This window comes from Anastrepha ludens, chromosome 3 (assembly GCF_028408465.1).
Source record: "Anastrepha ludens isolate Willacy chromosome 3, idAnaLude1.1, whole genome shotgun sequence".
Lineage (NCBI taxonomy): Eukaryota > Metazoa > Arthropoda > Insecta > Diptera > Tephritidae > Anastrepha > Anastrepha ludens.
The window spans coordinates 54,287,841-54,309,992 of NC_071499.1; the positions used below are offsets into that span (position 1 = coordinate 54,287,841).

Sequence of the window (22,152 nt, forward strand, 5' to 3'; positions counted from 1 at the left end):
CGGCTTAAAACTGAAGTTTCCTCTATTAGTGAAACAATATCAAGACGCACCCCACAAATAGGAGGAGAGCTCGGCCAAACACGCCAAAAGGTTAAAGCGCCAATTATTTATATTTTTTTTATGGTTATTCACCGGTATCATCCTACTACCAACCTACCTTGGATAAAGAATATCTGCAGTTTATTAATTTTTTATTGACACAGACACAATCGGATATAACCGTTATGTGAACTGAATTATACAAGATCCGCGACTCGAAGTGTAACCAATTAAAAAGGCTATAAATTTAGTTAGGAAAATTACTTTTATTCAATTCAAAGTAAAAAATGAGTGAAAATAATACAAAATTAAGAATCAATTTACTTTTGCTCGATGTGACCTCCTTTTGCGTTGACTATGGCCTTGAGACGGTCCAGAAACAAATCGCAAGCTGACCGAATGTGGCTTTCTGGTATTTTGGCCCACTCGCGGGCAATGGCTTTTTTCAGCGCCTCGAGACTGGTGAATCTTTTAGTTCGGATCTTGCACCTCAAAAGGGCGCAAAGAGAATAATCCTTCGAATTCGCGTCTGGAGAATATGATACCCATTGTGAGGACGTTATGAGTTTCGGGGAGTTTTTTCTTCATTCTTGGTTTCCTCGAGCTTTGTGAGACAGTGTCGAGTCCTGTTGAAACGTCCATGGTCTGCCACCGAAATGCTTGTCTGCCCACGACTACAAATCAACCTCCAGAATACTTTCCCGATAATATTTCGCATTTACCTTGATACCTGGCTCGATGAAAACGATTGGAGAGCGCCCATCTGCGGTTACAGCGGCTTAAACCATTATCTGTTGCGGGTGCTGCCTCCTGATGGCCAATCGATGGCTCAAATTCTCCTATGAACGGCCGGTTAAATAAACTCTATCGGTTTAAGAATTTACGAATTGCTCAATTTGAAAATTTTTCTCGTCAGAAAACACAATGTTCGGAAATTGACCGCTTTGGCCAAGCGAAGCAACTCCTTCGCTTTCTCAAGTCTGATTTGTTGCTGCTTTGGTGTGAGATCATGTACCTTTTGGATCTTGTAAGGTTTGACTTTGAGATAATTTTTCAATATGCGGCGGATGCTACGGTCAGATATTTTCAGTTCTTCCGCCATTTGGTTTCGCTCAAGTCGCTTCTTTACTTTTTGAACCATTTGACGTGACGTTGCAGTCTTTTGATGACCACCTCCATGACGTTTCGTGATTCTATCAGTTTATTTACTGTAAGGTGCTCGAGCTCACAAACAATCGCTGGTTGTGTTTTTCTAGCCCAATATAATGCAGTCACACTTTTACGTTTGAAATCCATTACCGATTTTCTTTTTTCGTGTTTACTCTTGGAATTTAGCTTCCCCGCGCTTGTAAACAATACACAGGACTTCCATTTAGCCAACTAACAGGCAGTTGATGCCCGAACATCAGCTGCGCGAGCGGTCTGAAATTTATTGAACTTCGAGTGCCGGACCCTGTGTGGCCCTTAATTTGAATTTATTTTTAAATAAATTTTGAAAAAAATTAAATTTTTTCATTATATAAGAGTTTGACATATTTATTTCAATTTAAGGTATTGGCTATAGTTAAAATAATCTAAAACCCAAAAGCAAAAAGAGGACAAGGAAACACAAAATATTCAAGAATTTATGGAACATTAATATTCAGTTTTTCAATACGTTAACAAAATAATATACAAAAATGCCTAAAATTAACAAAACTAATATTTAGTACTAAATCCATTGTTTATAATGGCATCGGATAAACGTTTTGGTATGTTTTTAATTACTTTTTGCGTATAATCTCGTCCGATTTTCGCCCATTCTTCCTGTAACTTTTTTGTTCGCTGAGAGAAGAAACTGGTCTCTGTCGCACACCCCGCTCTAACGCACGTCCTACAAGTTTTCTATAGGGTTTAGAGTGGGTGATTAGGGAGGGGTAGAATGACTTTTGATCAATTACGGAGTAGCTATGCTCCGTAAATCTATGCAGTTTAAATCTAGGCGTAATGCTCTTTTTCTCTGCTGGCTGATTCAAATTCTGCCTTTTATATATACATATATATATGTACATATATATAGAATTGGCGCGAACACCCTGTTTGGGTGTTTGGCCGAGCTCCTCCTATTTGTGGCGTGCGTCTTGATGTTGTTCCACAAATGGAGGGACCTACAGTTTCAAGCCGACTCCGAACGGCAGACGTTTTTTATCAGGAGCTTTTTCATGGCAGAAATACACTCGGAGGTTTGCCATTGCCTGCCGAGGGGCGACCGATATTAAGAATAACTTTCTCTTCATTTTGGTCTTTCACCGAGATCGCACCTACGTGTTCTCTGATTTCTAAATGGTAGTCATGCACCAACCCAAACGGCTACGGCGGCCGCCTTAATGTATTGAAATATATTCCCTTATTCATAATTGCAAGTCTCAAATCTGCACCCATACACTACTCTACTCTACTTGTTGAGTTGCCCTTTTATTTGAACTTAGTCATAATTTCATTTATTTATCAGAAATCATATAATATTTGATATTTTTAGAGTTCGATCCTAAACACCACTCATATAAACGATTGCTTAATTGCTTTTAGTTTGCTTAATGATATCTTTTAACTTGCCACAATCATAAATCAAGTTAATGCACAACAACAAAAAGTTATTAACCTTTGAAAAATCAAGCAAAGAATGCAAATTAGAGTTCAACAGGAATCATAATTTTCCATTTCAGTAGAAATGCACGGCAACTAGTCTGAATGCCTGTTTTTGCTTTTGTTTTCGACAATGTAAAAATGAACCTTAATTACAGACGAGTCACATGGAATAATCGCAGAGCAAAACTTGACCCAGTTTAGCAAATGAAAGTCAAGTCAAGAAAAGTTAGGCAGAGAGAAGAGAAAAATGGTCTCGCATTTTTAATTGAATGAGCTAAAATTTCGTTTCCAGTTCAGTTGAGCACCTTGGCATTAAAAACAACCCAACTGCTTGCTTGTAAGTTGCTCTGTACATACAAACACAATTTTACATATGCACAAATACGCACGTACGTACGTATATGTGTATGTGTAAGCAGCAGAAGCGCAACTTAGTAGGCTTTTATCACTTTTAACGACTTAACAAAAATTTTAATTAACTGCTATTCAATGATGATTTTGGCGAAATCACGCGGCAAATCAAATTTAATTCAATGCGAAAAGAGTAAAAACAAAAACACGAAAAACAAAATAAAAAAGTACTTGCGTGTAAAGTAGCCGCAACCAAGCTGAATCATGAGAATAACAGCAAAACGAAAAAATAAATAAATTTAAAAAAAGTATAATCGAATTTAAATGAAAACGAAATGCCACACGCGTTTGCACGCGGCGACAGTGTGCGCCGCAGCCGACAAGGAAACGGCCTATTTGCAACCTGTTCGCCACACACAAATTCAGCAGATAAAAGAGATAGACAGCCAAAAAGATACACATTCGTTGAGGAAAGTTCGGGAAGCGGCAAGGGCGCGGAGTGATAAGGTGCGATGAGACGAGGCGAAACGCGATTGACGGTCTAAAGTGGCTGCGCCATGCAGACTGGCTGTTGTTGATTGGATTTTTGAATGACTTTCGATTGGCCACCGCGGACCGATGCGTCTGCCGTTATTGCCTTTGGGTTCACAACGTTAGTGCTGTTTGTAAGTGGTATGCCGAAATGGGGCAATTACTTTTTTTGGTTGTGTATTGCCGCTGTCGAGCAACTTAGTACACAAAAAGCACAGCTAATACTATGCGGCATTGCGTGCCGGCTGCGGCGCGTAATATTATGCATTGGTGTCGCAGTCGGTGGCAGCGAACGCGGATGCGTAGCGCGCATATATAAGTACAGAGGCGCATGCGAAAAAGGAAAAAACAAGAAAAAAAACGCGCCAGGAAAGCAAAACAGTAGTAAAAATCGCAAATGAATGATCGGCGCGAAGTGGCAAACGGAATTTAACATATAAATTTGGCATTTTAGAATCGCTTTGGGCGAACCTGTTCGCCGTGGCCGCTTTTCACCTACTCAACACATGCACAGCTACTTTTTCGCGCTATTTTGCTGTTTTTGTTTTTGTTTCTACGTACATATGTACATTAACATTCAGGATCGCAATCAATGAGAATTGAGGAATTCGAAGCATTGAAGATGTCTGCTGTGGCTGTCGCTGTTCGTGCGGGCACTGGTGGCAGTGTTATTGCCATTTTCCGTTTCCCAAAATGTTGCTGATGTACGAGTAGTTTCGTTTTCTATCTGCCTTACAGCTTCACACACACGCACACGCACACGCGCATACATATTTTCGGTTTTGTCCATCATTGATTATATTGTTGGGGTGAAAGTTGTTTACTTTTGTTAGTTAGTTGGCTGATTTCAGGGAAATGATTGCTATCGCGCCACATTCTATGTGTGTGTGTGCAGTGTATGCGTGATTGCGTTTGTACGAAAAAGAAAATCTCTGATCCAGTTACGGAGGATAATAATGCGACATGGATATCTATCAGTTGTGGTTGAGATTTATTTCAAAGTGGTCAGATGTTTATTTCGAAATGAGATTTAAAATTATTTTTGGTCCAAATCATATTTTTTTAATTCTTCATAGAAAAAGTCCAAGTATTGAAATAGCACTTGCCAAATATAAAATTTTATATACATATTCACTTAATGCTACGTTCAGATATGCGCCTGAATGGAGGCAATTCAGTTTGTAATTGAGCTACCGACGGCTTTCGCGTCCACTCGCGTACGTCATTAAGTTATATAACTCAATTAGCATCATAATTCAATATTAAAAGGTTTGCTTAGTAAACAATTTTCTTCCTCCATCTTGACAATTCGGCTCCTTTAGTGAGGTGAAAAGGTTGATGTACCACTCTGGCCCTCCTCAAGTAGCACTAAAGCGCCGTTTTGATGCCATTATGAGACTTCCATTGGGCCGATATCAACAGCCAACCAGAGCTGTTAATGTAATGAAGAAGATTGAAGGGATTTCGGTTGGCCCACTGCCCCAGTGTGTTGAAGAAAGGAACACCCAATGAACTTAATCATCTAGCTGCCAAATCCGGACATTTACAGGGAGCCCGCTGGAGTTTCTGAGTCCTCCGTCTATTGTATTGGACCAAAAGGTTTTCGTAACAGCACATGAAGAAATGGAGCTTCATCTTTTCTACGCTTTCTTGAGAAATAAATTGAGCAGTTGAGTGATATTATAGCCCTTTCGAAGAACTTCTCACCAAATCAAGATTTGCAGGAGTAGAAAGCTAAACTGGCCTTCGTTACCCGATTTTCAATGTGTAGCTTCCAATGGAGTTTGGAGTCAAGTATAACTCCACGAAACGTAAATTCGGATACCTAACTTCGGATGCGCTTACAAGCACGAACTTGCTCAGGGGTGCGGTATGCCCAGCCCCAGTTTCACTCAGGATATCATGGAGTATTTCTTTGGGCCAAATATTGCTTGCCATGGTAACGTGCAAACCTTTGGTAACGTGCAAACTGATGAAACTGAGTGGCCTTCGTCTAAGTGACACATCAGTGGAGAGTTTAAAAAAACGTTATTTTCTATGTTGAGGTGATTTTAAAGAAATTCACGATTTGCAACGATTTCCCACAGAGAGAAGAGCTGGACAGTCTCCTCGAGAAAATGTTTTGGCGCGCGTTCGATTCTTTTAATGACCGCATGGTCTCCAAATAAAGACATAATTAGCTTTCATTTGGACCAAATTCAATGAAATTTCACGAATTGTTAAACAATATTAACTTATTACATATCTAAAAAATCAATGAATAAAATTTCCATTAGTTTCAATAACTTCCTCGATCAGATAACTTCACAAGTACAGCCCAACAATGGAGGTTTGAATATTAATGGCTTCCTCTTGAGACTTGATGAAATAAGACTTGGTCAAATGCTGATTTGGGCAAATTAAAGTTTTAATCGCAAAGCTCAGTTTTGTATTGACCGCACACTCAAAAATTTTAGAAATAACTATAACTTCTAATGCCATTTTTTTTTGGCGTTGATTCTAAGCACCGACAGGTGGGTATTCCTGTTACTTAAGACTAATAGCGGTAGGCTAATCATCTACCCTGTCAGAAATCAAATAGATTAACGAAACCAACGCAAGACCAGTCTTGTCGAGGCCCTATGCTTTCGAGAGGAGTGAACAAGGAAAAAAAATATGTACATATATAATTCATATTTTTTGTTTTATTAGCACACTTTAAAATTTATTCTAATAACTGCTATGGTATTTATTTAAAGTCATTGCAGAACAGAAGAATAAACCTACCTTTGTCTTTCATTTTTGATTTTATCAGAGTTGCTGTAGACTGTCCGGTGCTTCGTGAGAGGATTTTATTTAATATTCCGTTTCGAGTTCTGCGTAGTTCGGAGTTCTTTTATGTTGATCTCTTGAAATCTCTGCTCGAACGCTTCTATTACTAGATCTATTTAATAAAACCTTTAAATTCATGTTTCATGCTTACTTGTACCTTTTTTTATTGTTAACCTTAAAATATGTCTATTTAGCCTATATGAATTTATTATATTCATCGATTTAATAAATAAAAATATATAAATACATAAAAAGAAAATTTTGAGAGACCATTTGTATCTCTGCGTATATATGCCGTTGGGTCTCAAACCGATTATAATTTTCAAATAATAAAATTAATGTGACACTGAAGGAGAATTTCGTATCGAGTAAAACTCCAAGATCTTTTAATCCCCTATACATTTTTTAGTAGTATACATTATGAGAAATGGTGTAGGATGTGTTAAAAATGTACTGACGCCTCGAAAATGTTAAATTAAATTCTTTTTTTTAATATTCAAACACAAACGCGACGTCATGAACCATTGATGAAGATTGTTCAAGTCGAGTTGAAGTTTCTGAGCATCCACTGAGTGCTTAACAGATCAAATCTTTACATTTTCCGCGAAGAGCAAAAAATTGGCAAAGGCGAAAACACCAACTGTTCGTCAAATATGACTTAAGCCATTGCGGAAAGTTGGAGTGAAAGCCTAAGCAAGCTAACTTGTTTATTAGAATCTCGGGGGACACTATGTCAAATGCCTAGACGTCTGTGTAAATGCACACAACTTGAAGTCATTTGGGAAACGATGGCATACGAGGGGGGTTCAATAAGTACCCGCGTTACAAATGAAGTCAACATTTAAAAAAAAAAAATTTTTTTTTTATTTTTCAACATAGCTCCTTTTTAAAAAGATACACTTCCCCCAAAGCTCCGACCATTTTTTGAACCCCTGCAAAAAATAAATTTGCCGAATTCTCTAAAACACGTCTCTGTCTCGGCGATGACTTCCGCGTTTGAACTAAATTTTTTTTGCTGCGAGCCATTTTTTTATGTTAGGGAACAAGAAAAAGTCGAAGGGAACCAGATCGGCTTAATACGGGGGCTGCGGCAGCAATTCGTAACGCAATTCATGCAGTTAGCGACGACAACATCGGACGAATGTGTTCGTGCGTTGTCGTGGTGGAACAGCACCTTCTTTTTTGCCACTGTAGATCGTTCTTCCTTTTTTTAAAAAATCCATGAAGATGACGTCGTTCGCATCCCAAAAAATCATCGCCATGGCCATTTTGGCCAATAAGACTGTCTTCGCCTTCTTTGGAGCAGATTCACCGTGAGAATTCCATTGTTTTGATTGTTGCTTAGTTTCTGGTGTGTAATGATGAGTCCACCGATGACAACTCGATGCAAAAATTCCTTCGGATCTCGCTTAAATTGTCCCAAACTCTGCTTCGAAGTTAACAACCGCATCCGCTTGTTGACAATTTTTTCATCGCCAATTCATCATGTAAAATATTATTTGCCGTTCCGGTCGGCATACCTATGGTCTCTACTTCGCGCACTTTCGTTCGTGATCAGCGAGAATTTTGTTGTGGACTTTTTGAATGATCTCCTCGGTAACCACATCTGTCGAATGTCCTGCGCGCTCCCCACCAAAAACGGACCTTCGCCCACGTTTAAATTCGTTGAACCAATATCTAACTGTGGTCATAGATGGCGAAGCGTCTTTATAAACAGCTTCGAACTTTGCTTTTATGTCCTTGCATTTTTTCCCATCGATGATGCTCTTTTTCCGTCTTAGCGAAAATCACGAAATACGTCGTACTCGAATAGCTGCCAAATCCAAACTAACTTATCGTCGTTTAATAGATGGCAGCACACGATACTAACACCAACTACCCTCAGGATCGCCATGGGCACTCATTGAGCGTAGCAAAAATAAAGCGGAGAAATAAATGTTGTCCTTTACAATGCATTCCAATAGTTTAGAGTTGCTTGATTGCTTTAAAAGCTTTCGCTTTTAAAATAAGGCGTGATGGTTGTAAATGTCCATTAATGTGAAAAGTGCCCGTATATAAAGATTTGTTAAAAATAATCTCAATAGGAATTACCAACGCTGGATGATTCTTGTGCAAAATAGCTGAAAAACCGTCAGCATCTGTATGTGACGAAGGTTTAAGAGAAAGCATTACCTTAAAAATGCCATCAGATCAGAAGTGCAAGTTGCCAATTATTTAGAAATGAAAATACCTCAGGTGAAAGGTCAAGTGGCGCCCCTCATCAGCCGAGACATAATTTGAAATACAAAAATCTGCAAATAAGTCAGCTGCTTCGGTAGGTATATTTGCAATTTTATCATCCAATACCACCAAAGCAGGTGCTTGTTACTAAGTTCTTTGTAGTCTATGAGAAATTTTGTTTTTCTAGCCTTACTGAATTAATAATTGAATGACAAGTTGCTTATATAAGAGTTAAGAAAGAAATTAATTTTTTAATAACCCACCTTGGAAAAAGGCAGGAATAGAGGTTCTGTTTTTGATCAGGGCGATAAGATAATTATATAGTTTCTAGATTTGTGGTATTGGCAGGAGTTTAGAGTTGTCATTGACAATTTTACCATTTGCTGTTAATAGAAAGCACTGCCCAACAACAACAACTCAATACAAATGCTAGCCATATAATTTTCCATTAAGCACTTGCGCCAATCCAAATCCAATGCACTTCAAGCCGTCACCTACCGCCAGCAACTGATCGCATATATGAGTGTGTGTGTGTTTTGCTACAGACTCGATGTGTTGATGAGCAAGTGATGCATTGATGTCGTGCAAGTGCGCATGCGCAAATGTGTGACTACGTGCATGTGAGTGACTGTCTTTCGCAGTAAACGAGCCACAAACAGCATAATTGTTACCTTCAGCCGCAATCGCTCAGAGCAGACGGAAATTTCCCAAATGGGTAATGGAGAAAAGTGTCGATCGCTATTATTGAATTTGTATATACGTAAGTAAGTTGTGTGTATGCACATACACTCGAATGCTGCGGCCGACATAACCATTAAATTGTAGCTCCGGCAGTGCATACACTACGCATGGGCAATAATTCTGCGCCAGCAACTTCAGACATCTTCTCTGATTTCCATTCAAGCATATTTGTTGTGTTTTTTTTATCCAAGTGCAGAAGCTGGTACCTTATATGGTTGGTGATATTGATGTTACTGTGCACATATGTACACACACATACACATATAATTTACTCACATTTCTATGTAAGCATCTCCACATTCACAAAAACGAATTGCTGCTGTTGATGATGATGATGGATTGGTATACATCAGCAATAACCAGCAATGCCATGCCATGCCAGCAACAAGTTTGACCCGTAGCTTTATTGTCACCATTAAAGTAAAAGAAAATCTGCCAACAATCATTGCCGGGAAGCAACCAAATACATAGCAATGAAAGAAAATTATTTTGCAACGCAAAAAAACAAAAGCAAAAACCAAGTGGTCAACAAACCCAGAAATAGATTTGCACAAAAAAACACATAGAAATATATGCCAACGAGTTGCTGACACCTTTTGCACGACTGCCTCATTCCCCTTGAACCGCTTGGCTAAACGTTTTTCTGCATATCACCAATCGAAGACAAGTTTTCTAGCCTTGAACTCAATTTGCGCTTTGCCCGGCATGGAACTGTCCGCACAGTCAGCTATGGAGTGGCCAGCAAGAACAGGTGTCATCATCATCGCTGATACGTACCTGTGATGATTATAGTGAAAAAGGGAAATTGGTACACTTTTTCCAAGCGTTCTAAAAATCAAGCAACAGCATAGCACATCCCGTTCATTGATGATGCATTTATTGGTATGCGCTTAGTTTATTGTAGTGGCCCATAATGGACTTATGCAATTCGGTCGGTTGGTCTGCTCAGTAGTGGAGTTCTTAGTAACTGGGACAATGAAGAACCGTTGGAAGCTTGCGGTTCTGCCGATTGTTAATGTGTTATTGATAATTGCTAAACTGTGACTTCATTACATACAAAAATGTAATTGTATTCGTCTAGCAAGGCCATGCAACAGTTAAAAATGATATAGCATGCGCTATGCGCTTCTATTTAGCTAATTAGAGAATTTTAATTTTCCTCCGCTTAATTGACGGTATGATCGCCTAAGCGATTGAGCCTTATTCAAGAGAACGCGTCAGTTGTTTATTCCATTTCGTGCGTAAGCAAATCCTAAGTGCGGTGAAGTCCATCTCCACTTGGTCTTCCTGCCGCAGAAGAGGCCCTTCACTTCATTGTGCCCCCATTAGGAGGTACCGTTTTGAAATTTTCAGGGATACAGAGTGCGCATCTATCCGTACGACCTGATCTGGCCAGTGGTCTTGAACGTAAGCAACTATTCTTGTTATTTAAGATGCTCAACCAACTCTCCTTATGAGACGTCTGAAAGGTATCCATAAAACCCTTCAGTGAATTTGATTCCAGTCTCCAGGTGCTACAATGCGCAAAGGCTTTCTTCTTCCGCAGAATCTTTCTTTCGAAGACAGACACTAAGGATCACTTTATTGAATGTTGCTATTCATGCAAGCTGCTGTTGCAAGCAAATGACAAAAACGAGAGAATTGGCTTAGGAGAGGTTAAGTTAACTTCTCCAATCATTCCTGATCTCACATACACCAAAATTTGCGTTAGGTTTGGCAGGATTGTATAGAGGCTTTAGATCTAATTCGTGATGCAAAGCGAGTCTCTGAACGATTTAGTTATGAAGTCACAATATCAGTTACAGAGTGGAGAACTCACACTCTAAAGATCCTCGCGATTTGAGAGACCTTTTCCAATTCCCAAAGACATTTAGTCTTGTTGTACTTAAGTTTACGTCTCAGTTTTGTGGGGATACCAAATTCAGACATGGTTACAAATGTACATATATGGAAAAAAGCTCGATGAGTTGTGTTTTCTTAGGATCGTTTTATCACCGGACCACTCCAAGCAAACGTAACCGCATTCGAAGAAGCAGCGTACTAATAGTCAAGAAAGTACGAATTTACAATCAAGAAAGCTAAGAAAGTAAGTACTTACTCCGACAGCCAAGCGGCAATTAGGGCCCTCGTGTCAATGATGGTGCATTCGAAACTTATCAGGGAATGCATGGCTTCACTTTCGATTGCATTCGAATTTTTTAACTTAAGGCTCATCTGGGTTCCTAGTCACAGCGACATTGCGGGAACTGTGAGGCGAATGAGTGACCAGACAAGGGACATGTGAGGTAATGTCCCCGCGAAGGGAGAGGATTTGGATCCCTGCAGTCTGCTCTTGGAAAGATAGGCTTCGCGCCAACTCAGCGAGCGCTGAGCAGGTACACAAACTTGTAAAGTCGCGAAATCTATCTGGATCCATCAAGTTGCCAAAATCTCAGCTGTCGAACTTCTTGCGTTTTCTCACGGAACACTACTTCTCACAGAACTTACTTCTTTGCTACGCCTACTGATATAGTAGACCTTGAAATTAAAAATCTGATGAGCTTCATCAGCAGCATAAAAGGGTAGACGCAACCGCAGCACAGTCATCGCTCATAATCCATACCACCAACCTCCTTTCGTCCCATCGGTCTTCCTCCACCTTATCACAAAGCGCGAATTCGTTTTCTTCGTCCAAGTATGCCCACTCCTTGGGCAACCATTTAAATCCAACCTAACGGCAGCCGCCGTAGCCAAATGGTTTGGTGCGTGACTACCATTCGGAATTCACAGAGAGAACGTAGGTTCAAATCTCGGTGAAACATTAAAATTAAAGAAAAACATTGGCATACCTCAGAGTATATATCTGCCCTGAAAAAGCTCCTCATAAAAAATATCTGCCGTTCGGAGTCGGCTTGAAACTGTAGGTCTCTCCATTTGTAGAACAACATCAAGGCGCACACCACAAATAGGAGAAGGAGCCCGGCCAAACATCCAAAAAGGGTGTACGCGCCAATTATATATCTATATACATATATGTAACCTAAGGCTTGTCATATTGCGAATATCAATTTAATGGGTAATTTATCAAGTCTCAATTGCTGACTGTCTCCCATCGAACGCGTCCTCAGGCGGTGGATCGGGGAAGGCGCGGCATCATTTAGGGTAAGTGGGAAATAAAATACCACTCGCGAAGCAAACATCCGCGGAGACCAACACCCAAGTTAGGGTAGGAAGGCTAGCAATCTATCTCATATAAATATATAAATTATCAGATTTGAAGCCAAAATGCTCAGGCTCAACCAATGCGATCTTTCAAAAAATACGCTGGTGAAACCTTAAATCCAGTATTCAGAAAATCAAGTCCATAGTAATTTTTTTAGCCTGAAAGATTTTTTTTTCTGGATTGAGTGAGTGGATCGCATTTCAGTTCTTATCTGCAGGCATGCGCGTGCTCATGTTTCGCATAGCCGCGTCATCAGTTCGTCGGCTTGGCAGTATTTTTGTTCATCAGCAGCTTAATTGATATACGAGAGTCGTCTTATTCAGGTAGTGGAGCGCCAATCCCATCTAAGTGAAATCCTAATAATTATCAGCCGGGACAAATCTTGCGTTTTTTCTTTTAACAAATCCATCTTTCTGTCTTACTTGTATTTTCTACGTTCGCGTTCTGAGTCGATTGGACATCATTCTCAATAAACCTAAGTTTACGCACTCTTAAATTAGTTGGTTGTAGCGTCCTTAAGAAAGTTTTTAAGTGGGGTATATATGCATATATGTATAACCAGACCTTCAGGTATGTCTCCAGTATATGCAGACGTTTCGTTTCTAGTACAGCGATTTTTCGTTATGTGATCCAAGTATTTTCGATATGGTCTTTAATTTATTATAGGTACTTTATTTCCAGGCTTGAGTAAATTCATCATTTTTAAATTTATTCAATGTGGAAAATATTGTTGTAGGGTTTTTTTTAAGTAAAAAGTCTTCGGTTAGTTTTAACATTTTTATAATTTTGTTTTATTTTTTAGGAAAACATTTTTGTTTTATAAACAAATATTTAAGAAAAGTTTAAAAAAACGTTAACTTAAAAAAAATCTGCTACAATATATAAGTACAGGGTGGGCCATATAGCGTTTGCTTTTTGAACCACCTATTTTTTTGAGAATGGTAACACAAATGACATGTCAAAAGTGTTCATAATTTACTTAAAGGTTTGACATTTACGAAATGGGACACTATACGCTTGAACAAAATTGGGAAATATTGAAAACCTATTTCCAAAGTGGTGAGTCTTCTTCTTCTTCCGCGGTTTTTTGTTTTTTGTTTCCAAAAATTGAAGAGGATGACATGAACTACATTTGGTTTCAACAGGAAGGTGCAACTTGTCACACTGCCAAAGTTTCACTCGAACTTTTGGCTACCGTTTTTGAATTCCGATATCAATTGGCCGCCTCGGAGCTGTGATTTAAGCCCGTTGGACTATTTTTTGTGGGGAGCCGTTAGGGACAATGATATGCGAACCATCCAGAGACGATTGATGCTTTAAAACACGAAATCGAAGTTGCCATTCATGAAATTGGAGCCCAAACAATCGAAAATGTGCTTCAAAATTGGGTTGATCGAATGGCCTACTGTAAAGCCAGTCGTGGCAGTTATTTGAACGAAATTATTTTTCAATCTTCAAAATAAAAAAAAGTTTGAAAAAATATTAATTAATTTTTTTTTATAGCCGATTCAAAAAGCAAATTTTACATGGCCCATCCTATATTTGGCGTTCTCCGCGAATTCCTCGAGGCAGGAGAAACTATCGACTGCCAACCGGTTCCGCATACCGAGAGCTTTTCTCCTTCTGACTCCATGATGGGAGTCACCGTGTAGCTGCATTTATTGAGGACGTGTCCTGTTGAACACAGAGAACGTCAAAGTTGCTGTCATCTCAACACAGATTAGGCGTTTCTCGGCAAGACCGAGGAAGAAAACGAGAAGGGATCCAGTGGATATTTGATTTTGTAATGCCCATCTTATTTAGCGGAGGAAATATTTAGTTTACAAATTAAACCAGCTGACCACAGGCACTGTTATAGAAGGCACATAACTTTAATAAAAATCATAATTCATATCTGACTTCAACTGAGCGGTCAAGCCTGGTCTGTCTGATGTTGAGGTGTTGTTAGGAGAATTTTCGAAACCTATTTGACTGGTTATACATTTTCCGTTCTTTAATAATGTAAATATGTATGCAATATTTAGTGAATTCTAAGGACAACTCAATTCAATGATAACGAACAACTGAAACAACTGCATCTCATCTTCTACAGATTGCGCTTGCAGATGACGTTGACGTCGTCAAAGCCATCACTGGCACAGAAGAAATTTCCGAGCATGACAACGAAGTAGATCAAGTGGCGCTGGAATCTGAAGCTGAGCCTCAACAACCTCCAAAGGTGCTATATCAGCACAATATACAACAGCAACAGCCGGGACCAGCACGAAGTAAGTTGACGCTAATCACATAAAAAAGTGAGTAAATAATTTGTTCCTCGTACGCTTATCTTCCTCTTTAGGCAACCATCAGAGCATACCGTTGAGCCTTGGACAGCCTTTTGGCCCACCACCGCCACCTGCACAGCTGGCTTATCAAGGCCCACCACCACCATTACCACCACAACGACCGCCACCACCGCAAGTGCATGCGCCTCAAGTGCTGCCCGATTTGACGGTTGGTGCCTCAAGCAACAATGAAATTTGGTCTTCCCCCGTGCAGGACATGCCCAAGATTATCTCATTGGATGTGAAATGCGAGAAGAATGGCATGAAAGTGTTTGTGAAATTCGATAAACCCTTCTACGGTATTGTCTTCTCAAAGGGACACTACAGTAACATGAATTGTGTGCATTTACCTTCAGGGCTGGGACGTACATCGGCCACTTTCGATATTGGTTTGCATGAGTGCGGCACTTCGGGAAATACCGAGAATGGATTGTATGGCTATGGACATGAGTCTGGTTCGGGCACTTATTTCGAGAATATCATAGTCATACAATATGACCCACAAGTGCAAGAGGTGTGGGATCAAGCGCGTAAGCTGCGTTGCACTTGGCACGATCAATACGAGAAGAGTGTGACATTCCGTCCATTCCCCGTCGATATGTTGGATGTGGTGCGTGCAGACTTCGCTGGTGACAATGTTGGTTGTTGGATGCAAATACAAGTTGGCAAAGGACCATGGGCCTCTGAGGTGTCTGGGCTGGTGAAGATCGGCCAAACGATGACCATGGTGTTAGCTATCAAGGATGATGACTCTAAGTTCGATATGCTGGTACGGAATTGTGTGGCACATGATGGCAAGCGCGCACCCATACAATTGGTGGATCAACGCGGTTGCGTCACACGACCGAAATTAATGTCACGTTTCACGAAAATTAAGAACTTTGGTGCATCGGCTTCTGTGCTCTCATATGCGCACTTCCAAGCATTCAAGTTTCCCGACTCGATGGAAGTACACTTCCAATGTACAATACAAATCTGTCGCTATCAATGCCCCGATCAGTGTTCTGAGCCCAACCTGCAAGAGGTGCATCACTTACAAGTCGGCCCGGAGTCACAGTATGGACCACCACCACCACAATTGCACGTCGACACCTACCATGTGAGCAGCGGCATTGGCAAGCGGCGTGATGAGCGACGCGTACAGCGTCGTACACGTGCCGTTGATCCCGAACAGGAAGTGGGCCTCAATCGTATTATCAAGGTAGTCTCTTCCGGGGATCTCACTTTTGCCATTGACGACCAGGCGAATGGCACAGTATCGGCTGCACCACAAACAATGGTCTTTCCTGCGCGCGAAGACGGACTCATCTGCATGACGACGCCCGGCTTTGCGATTACATTGATTATTCTACTCGGCATCCTAATAACTTCCTGCCTACTATCAGCCGTGCTCTATGTACGTTTGCGGCCGTTCTCCACATTCGCTCACTCGGAGAAGGAACGTGCCGTAGCCTATACGAATCCACAACTAGCCGGTGCTATGCCTGTCATTCAAATACCGGGACCCTCGTCAGCCATTGCCCAGGGTACGCTCACCAAATCACGAACGCACACATGAACAACAAGTGGTGCATAGAAACCCTACTACGGATACAAATTGGACTCGGTATGACGAGGTTACTTTCATATAAATGCAATGAGCGCCAACGGCATATAGCGAATACGCCGTTCCGATGCGAAATGAATGCATGCCGCATTGGACGGGTACTGGAATTGTCGCTACAACACACATTCACATTGGTCTTCTCTGTTGTTTGGAAACGCCCTTAGGGCAAGCGGCTAGTTAAGGTATGAGCATGGGGTCTGAGGACTGCATGTAGAGTAGTGTAATTTTAGCTTGTAATTACTGTATTTCATCACTTTTACGAAATAATGTACTCATGTATTTATTCGACGGTTCAAAAGTAAGGAATCAGAATATTTGTATGTTGTTAAAATTGAGAATTTTTTGGACGAGCCTTTCGAGTCTGTTTGGGCCTTCTGTATTGGTGGCAGTTTAGCGCTTACAATGTTAGTTATAGTTAAACGAAAATATACAAAGGAAGTTTAGTTGCTAAGTTTATAATATTTAAATAGATGAACAATCTAAAGGTGTATACAGTTAAACCCGGTGCTAAGCCATATTCAAAGTTCAAATGCATCCAAGCGACCTTTGTACAAAGTCTACATTGACTCGGTATAGCCTATGGTTCGATTTACTTAGTTCAACGAGGTATTTAGATGTGTCTATTGGAAACAGTTGAGTGAGTTCAGTAAAAATCTATTATTGCTAAATGAAAAATTGTAAGCAACAATAAATGAGTGATATTGAATTTGGAAAAATTTATCTTGGTTGAGTTAATTTTCAGTGGATTTTCACTTCGATGCATACGTTTTTTTAGATAAGTTCAATTTAGCGCAAATTCAGCTGGTGCAAATGAATTCAGCGCAATTTTGACGCATGAAATTGCGCATTCAGCTCAATCTTATTCTTTACGACGCCTTGAGAGTGTATTCAGCTCTTGTGTTATCAAATAAAAAATCTGTGTTTGACAGAATTCCAATAAAGCGTAGTCGAAATTCAACCGTTAACCATTTAATTTAAACCATATTTCTTCAGCTGTTCATTCAGCTGCTTTTTTTTTAAATTCAGCCAGTTTGCTTTAATTCAGCTAGAGCTCTACGTTATTCAGCACAAGTTTAAGGCAAATTTAATTTTTTACTTACTTGATTGATAATTAAATAGATCCTATTCAGTTTGGGTTTATTCAGCACGCTTTTATTGACTCAATTTAAAGGAACATTTATTAAAATCTAGGAAAGGCACTTTTTCATTCAGCTCGATTCTGTTTTGTACTCGGTACTCGTACAACGCCATTTACCTCTTTTAAATAATGCTTTACTTTGCCTACATTTTTTTACAAAGCTTAAATGTATTAAGATTTTTGTAGACTCTACAAAATAAATCAAAAAATTGTTAAACAAGAAACAAGAAACAAATAGAAACAATAAAAAATAAATAGCACACAAACGACAAATACAAAGCTATGAAATATTGCTATACATAACTACACTTAAAAGCTTGAATTAGTCACTAAATATTTTAAGTGCGTTCATTAGTTGTAGAAATGTTAAAATTAAATAAAAAAGAAAACACAAACAAATAAAAATATTATGTCATAAAGAAAATAGACTACAAATAAAGAAAAAAATATATATATATATATTTGTATTTGTATTTATCAATTAACTAAAATAAAGTTTTCTATTTTTTGTTTCGCTGTAGTTTCTTTGACTGAAAAACCTTTTGCAAACGTTATTTATCCACAACAACTTAGTTAATTTATTTTATAAATATTTAATAACTTATTTAATTGCATAATTTATTTATTTATTTATTTATTAACGCAAGTTCATGCGCATGAAATCTTGAATGTACAATGTTTACCATAAACGAAATTTTTATTTACTTATTTATTTGTATTCTTGAAAGAAATTCAATAAATATTTTCCCTATAAAAATGCGCGAGTATTTAATCTCTTTTTGTTTTTGTTAATCTTTTGCTGATTGATGCCCTATGCACCACTTGAAGTTAAAGGAAAAGGAATAAGTTTCGGGCGCCGTAGTTAAATGGGTTGGTGCGTGACTACCATTCGGAATTCAGAGAGAACGTAGGTTTGAATCTCGGTGACAGACCAAAAATGAAGAAAAAAAGTTTTTTCTAATAGCGGTCGCCCCTCGGCAGACAATGGCAAACCTCCGAGTGTATTTCTGCCATGAAAAAGCTCCTCATAAGAAATATCTGCCGTTCGGAGTCGGTGTCAAGCTGTAGGTCCCTTAATTTGTGGGACGCACGCCACAAATAAGAGGAGGAGCTCGGCCAAATACCCAAAAAGGGTATACGCGCCAATTATATATAAAGGGTGTTCCAATAAGAAGTGTTATTCCCGTAAAAGATTAATGGTTTCGTTGCTTGTGTGGCACGTAGCGCCGTCTTGTTGAAAATAAGCGTTGTCCAGATCAATACCATCCAATTCCGGCCATAAAAAATCATTAATCAGCTCTCGATAGCGCAATCCATTCACGGTAACTGTTGCTCCAGCTTCATTTTCGAAAAAGTAAGGTCCAATGACTCCACCGGACCATAAACCGCACCAAACAGTCACAGGTTGAGGATAGAGAGAGTTTTCAAGAATAACTATTGGATTTTCTGAGCCCCAGATCCGACTATTTTGCTTGTGGGCCTCATCACTCAGATGATGGAATTCCGGATCATTTTCATGCATTTCAACGACCCAATCAGCAAAGACACGACGTTGTTGATGATCGTCCGGCTTGAGTTTTTGTGTTAACTAGACTTTATAAGCCTTAAGACCCAAATCTTTATGCAAAGAATGACGACGAATGGGCAAACCTGGGGTTTCTTCAACACTTTTGGCTACAACAGCAATATTTTCTGCTGTTCTTGAGTGACGTGCACGGGTTTTATTCTTCACATCACTAACTTGTCCCAACAGCTCGAATTTTTTCACCAATTTCCAAGGTGCTTTACGATGACCCAAAAATGTTCGAGTTTTACGAACCGTCTCTGCCAAATTTTCACCATTTTTATAGTGAATTTTAATAATTTCAATGCGTTGTTTAGGCGTGTTTCGTTCCATTTTTATTAATGGTTATGTTGCGCATCTGGTGAGATCAGAAGGGTGTCTTCTATTATGAACTCCTTAAACCATCTGAAACCATCACAGGCGATCGTTACGGACTGGAGCTAATGCGTTTGAATCGAGCTCTCAAAGAAAAACGGAAAAGGCCGGAATGGGACGGTAGACATGACAAACTGATTTTGCTGCATGACAACGCCAGGCCACAGGTTGCTAAATCGGTCCAGAAATATTTAGAGGGACTGAATTGGGAAATTTTAGCCCACCCGCCGTATTTCCCAGACATTGCACCTTCGGATTACCTGTTCGGATCTGTTCCGATCAATGCAGTCAGCTTTTATTGGAGGGCGGTTCGCTTCTTGCGAGAGCATCGCAAACTGGCTGAATGCATGGATCAAGTCAAAGGAGCTCGAATTTTTCGCCAGAGGAATCCGTATGCTGCCTGAAAGATGGAGTAAAGTTGTAGCTTCCAATGGCACATACTTCACATAATATCATTTATAAATTAACTGCTTAAATAGTTCGTAACTTTGGCTATGAAAGGACGAAAATTTATTTTCGTGCCCAATAGTTTCGGGGAAAAGAAGGCCATTACTTTTATTTTTTATTTTGCGCAAACGGCTTAACGCTATTGGGTTGGGGAATAAGTTCACAGCGTTTTTATAATTTTTTTTATTCAAAAACGATTTGTTTGTTGTCTAGCATATAATAAATGAATCCTTTATCACAATGTTTCCTTAAAAAGAAGATTGGGATAACGGCACTATTGAAAATAAAAATGAAATAACTACCTATATACAGTGGCTCAATAGAGAATTCGGACACTCAAGTGATAAGGCAATTTATGCTTAAACTTAAAAGGCGATTTAACTGGTCTGGGAAAATAAAGCGCCTAAAACCATGCTATATTTTATGTATGTGAGCGCAGTCCTATCGACGTACTTTTCAGTTGTCGTTAAAGCAGTTTATTTTCATTTGAAAGCAAGGAATAAATTTAACGCCGTTTACGGCGAATTTTTCACTTTTAAAATAACTGCACTACTATTTAGGAACAGTGGTCATACAATTATTCGTAGACTCACAGTTTATAAACAGATACACCTGATACTTAGCACGATTTATAGAAATTAAAAAAAATTTGGACATATTCGTAAAAAATAACGCAAAATTGCATTTTTTGAGCTGCGAACTTTGCAGAATATCTAATGCTAGGCTTGAATCTCGTAGTTCACCATAGGTCGCCATACTTTTACTACTAAAATAAAAACAAACAAAAAATTTCCTTACTGTATTGACCTCAGGCGAAACAGAAAAAAGCAGTTGTCTGTAAAGTCGGTTTACTGACGATAGTTTAACGTGACAATGTCATAAGAAAATACTGATGTAATGGTTGCAATTTAAAAAACAAAATTTTAATTTTATTTGTTTGATAGATATTTTGTATGGATACAGAGGAGGAGGTAAATGGAATTGCAATGGAATAGGTCAAGTTACATTTACACAAACGTGAAAAATGGCGAGACATTTATCAAATTCATGAAAGATATCTTCAATTTCGATTGTGCATCAGACGTTAATAAGTCAACAACACTAAGAGGCACCATCATCGATTTGCCTTTTTCAAGACACTTTACACTCGAAACACTCCCTTTCATTTCCTACTTTTCCTATCATCGTCGTATTCTCAACAGAGAAATGGTTCATTACTATGCACAGGCATATGCAAATAAAAATATGTGAATTTATATACATATGCGCATATACATACATATATATGCTCACTCAAGTACTTGCAGTTCAAGCTAGGTAACGACGAATGAGCAAGATAACGACACATTTTTTCGTGCGTGCAGCCGGCTAAATTATAAGACGTTATCACGTCAAAAAGTGAAAGTAGAAAACGAAAATTGCCTACTGTGTTTTTAAATGCACTGAGGTGAAAACTGATGAAAACGAACAGTCGTCGCACTGCTTTAACGGCAAGCAAAAGTGTGTGAATAAGATAAGCAATATGCAAATAATAAGGCAAGTAAAACGTAGCAAGGTTTTAGGCGCGCGTTGGATGAGTTGCTAATTTTTTTCAATCTAAACTAGTCTGCTCAAATAAAACACATGTGAATATGCATATAAATTATTTTTATAATAAAGTTTCCTTTCAAAACAGTGTAAAGTAAAAAACAAAAAATATTTTCGTCACCTTTACACGTATTTTTACATATACCTATTGACGTCCAAAGCAAAATGTTCAAAATTGGCAATCGAGAAGGGAATGGAAAGAGTTCAACTGAGATGTTCAAAAAGGTTTGTTAATCAAAAAACAAAATAAAGTTTATAAAAAAAATGTCAAGAGCACAGTTTACAGTTTCGCTATCGCCTTCATCGTCAGTAGAAGTTTTCAATTTTTTGGATAGTTGAACATACAGGCTCCGGCGCTCGAAGTGTAACGAATTAAAAAGGCCCATAGATTTAGTTTGGAAAATTACTTTTATTCAATTCAAAGTAAAAAATTAGTGAAAATAATACTAAATTAAGAATCAACTTACTTTTGCTCGATATGACCACCTTTTGCGCTGATGGCCTTGAGACGGCCCAGAAACGAATCGCAAGCTGCCTGAATCTGAATTGCATGTATTTTGGCCCACTCGCGGACAATGGCTTTTTTTC

The 22,152-nt window shown here is 39.0% G+C and overlaps 1 protein-coding gene across 1 annotated transcript; it reads left to right on the forward strand.

Moving 5' to 3' along the window:
• Positions 1-14,609: 14,609 nt before the first annotated feature.
• Positions 14,610-17,778, forward strand: LOC128857512 (uncharacterized; the record flags this gene model as incomplete). The annotated part of the gene is made up of 2 exons (XM_054093262.1): positions 14,610-14,790; positions 14,862-17,778. Coding segments are annotated over 2 exons (1,725 nt in total), but the record flags the coding sequence as incomplete, so codon positions are not given.
• Between the last annotated feature and the right edge of the window lie 4,374 nt (positions 17,779-22,152).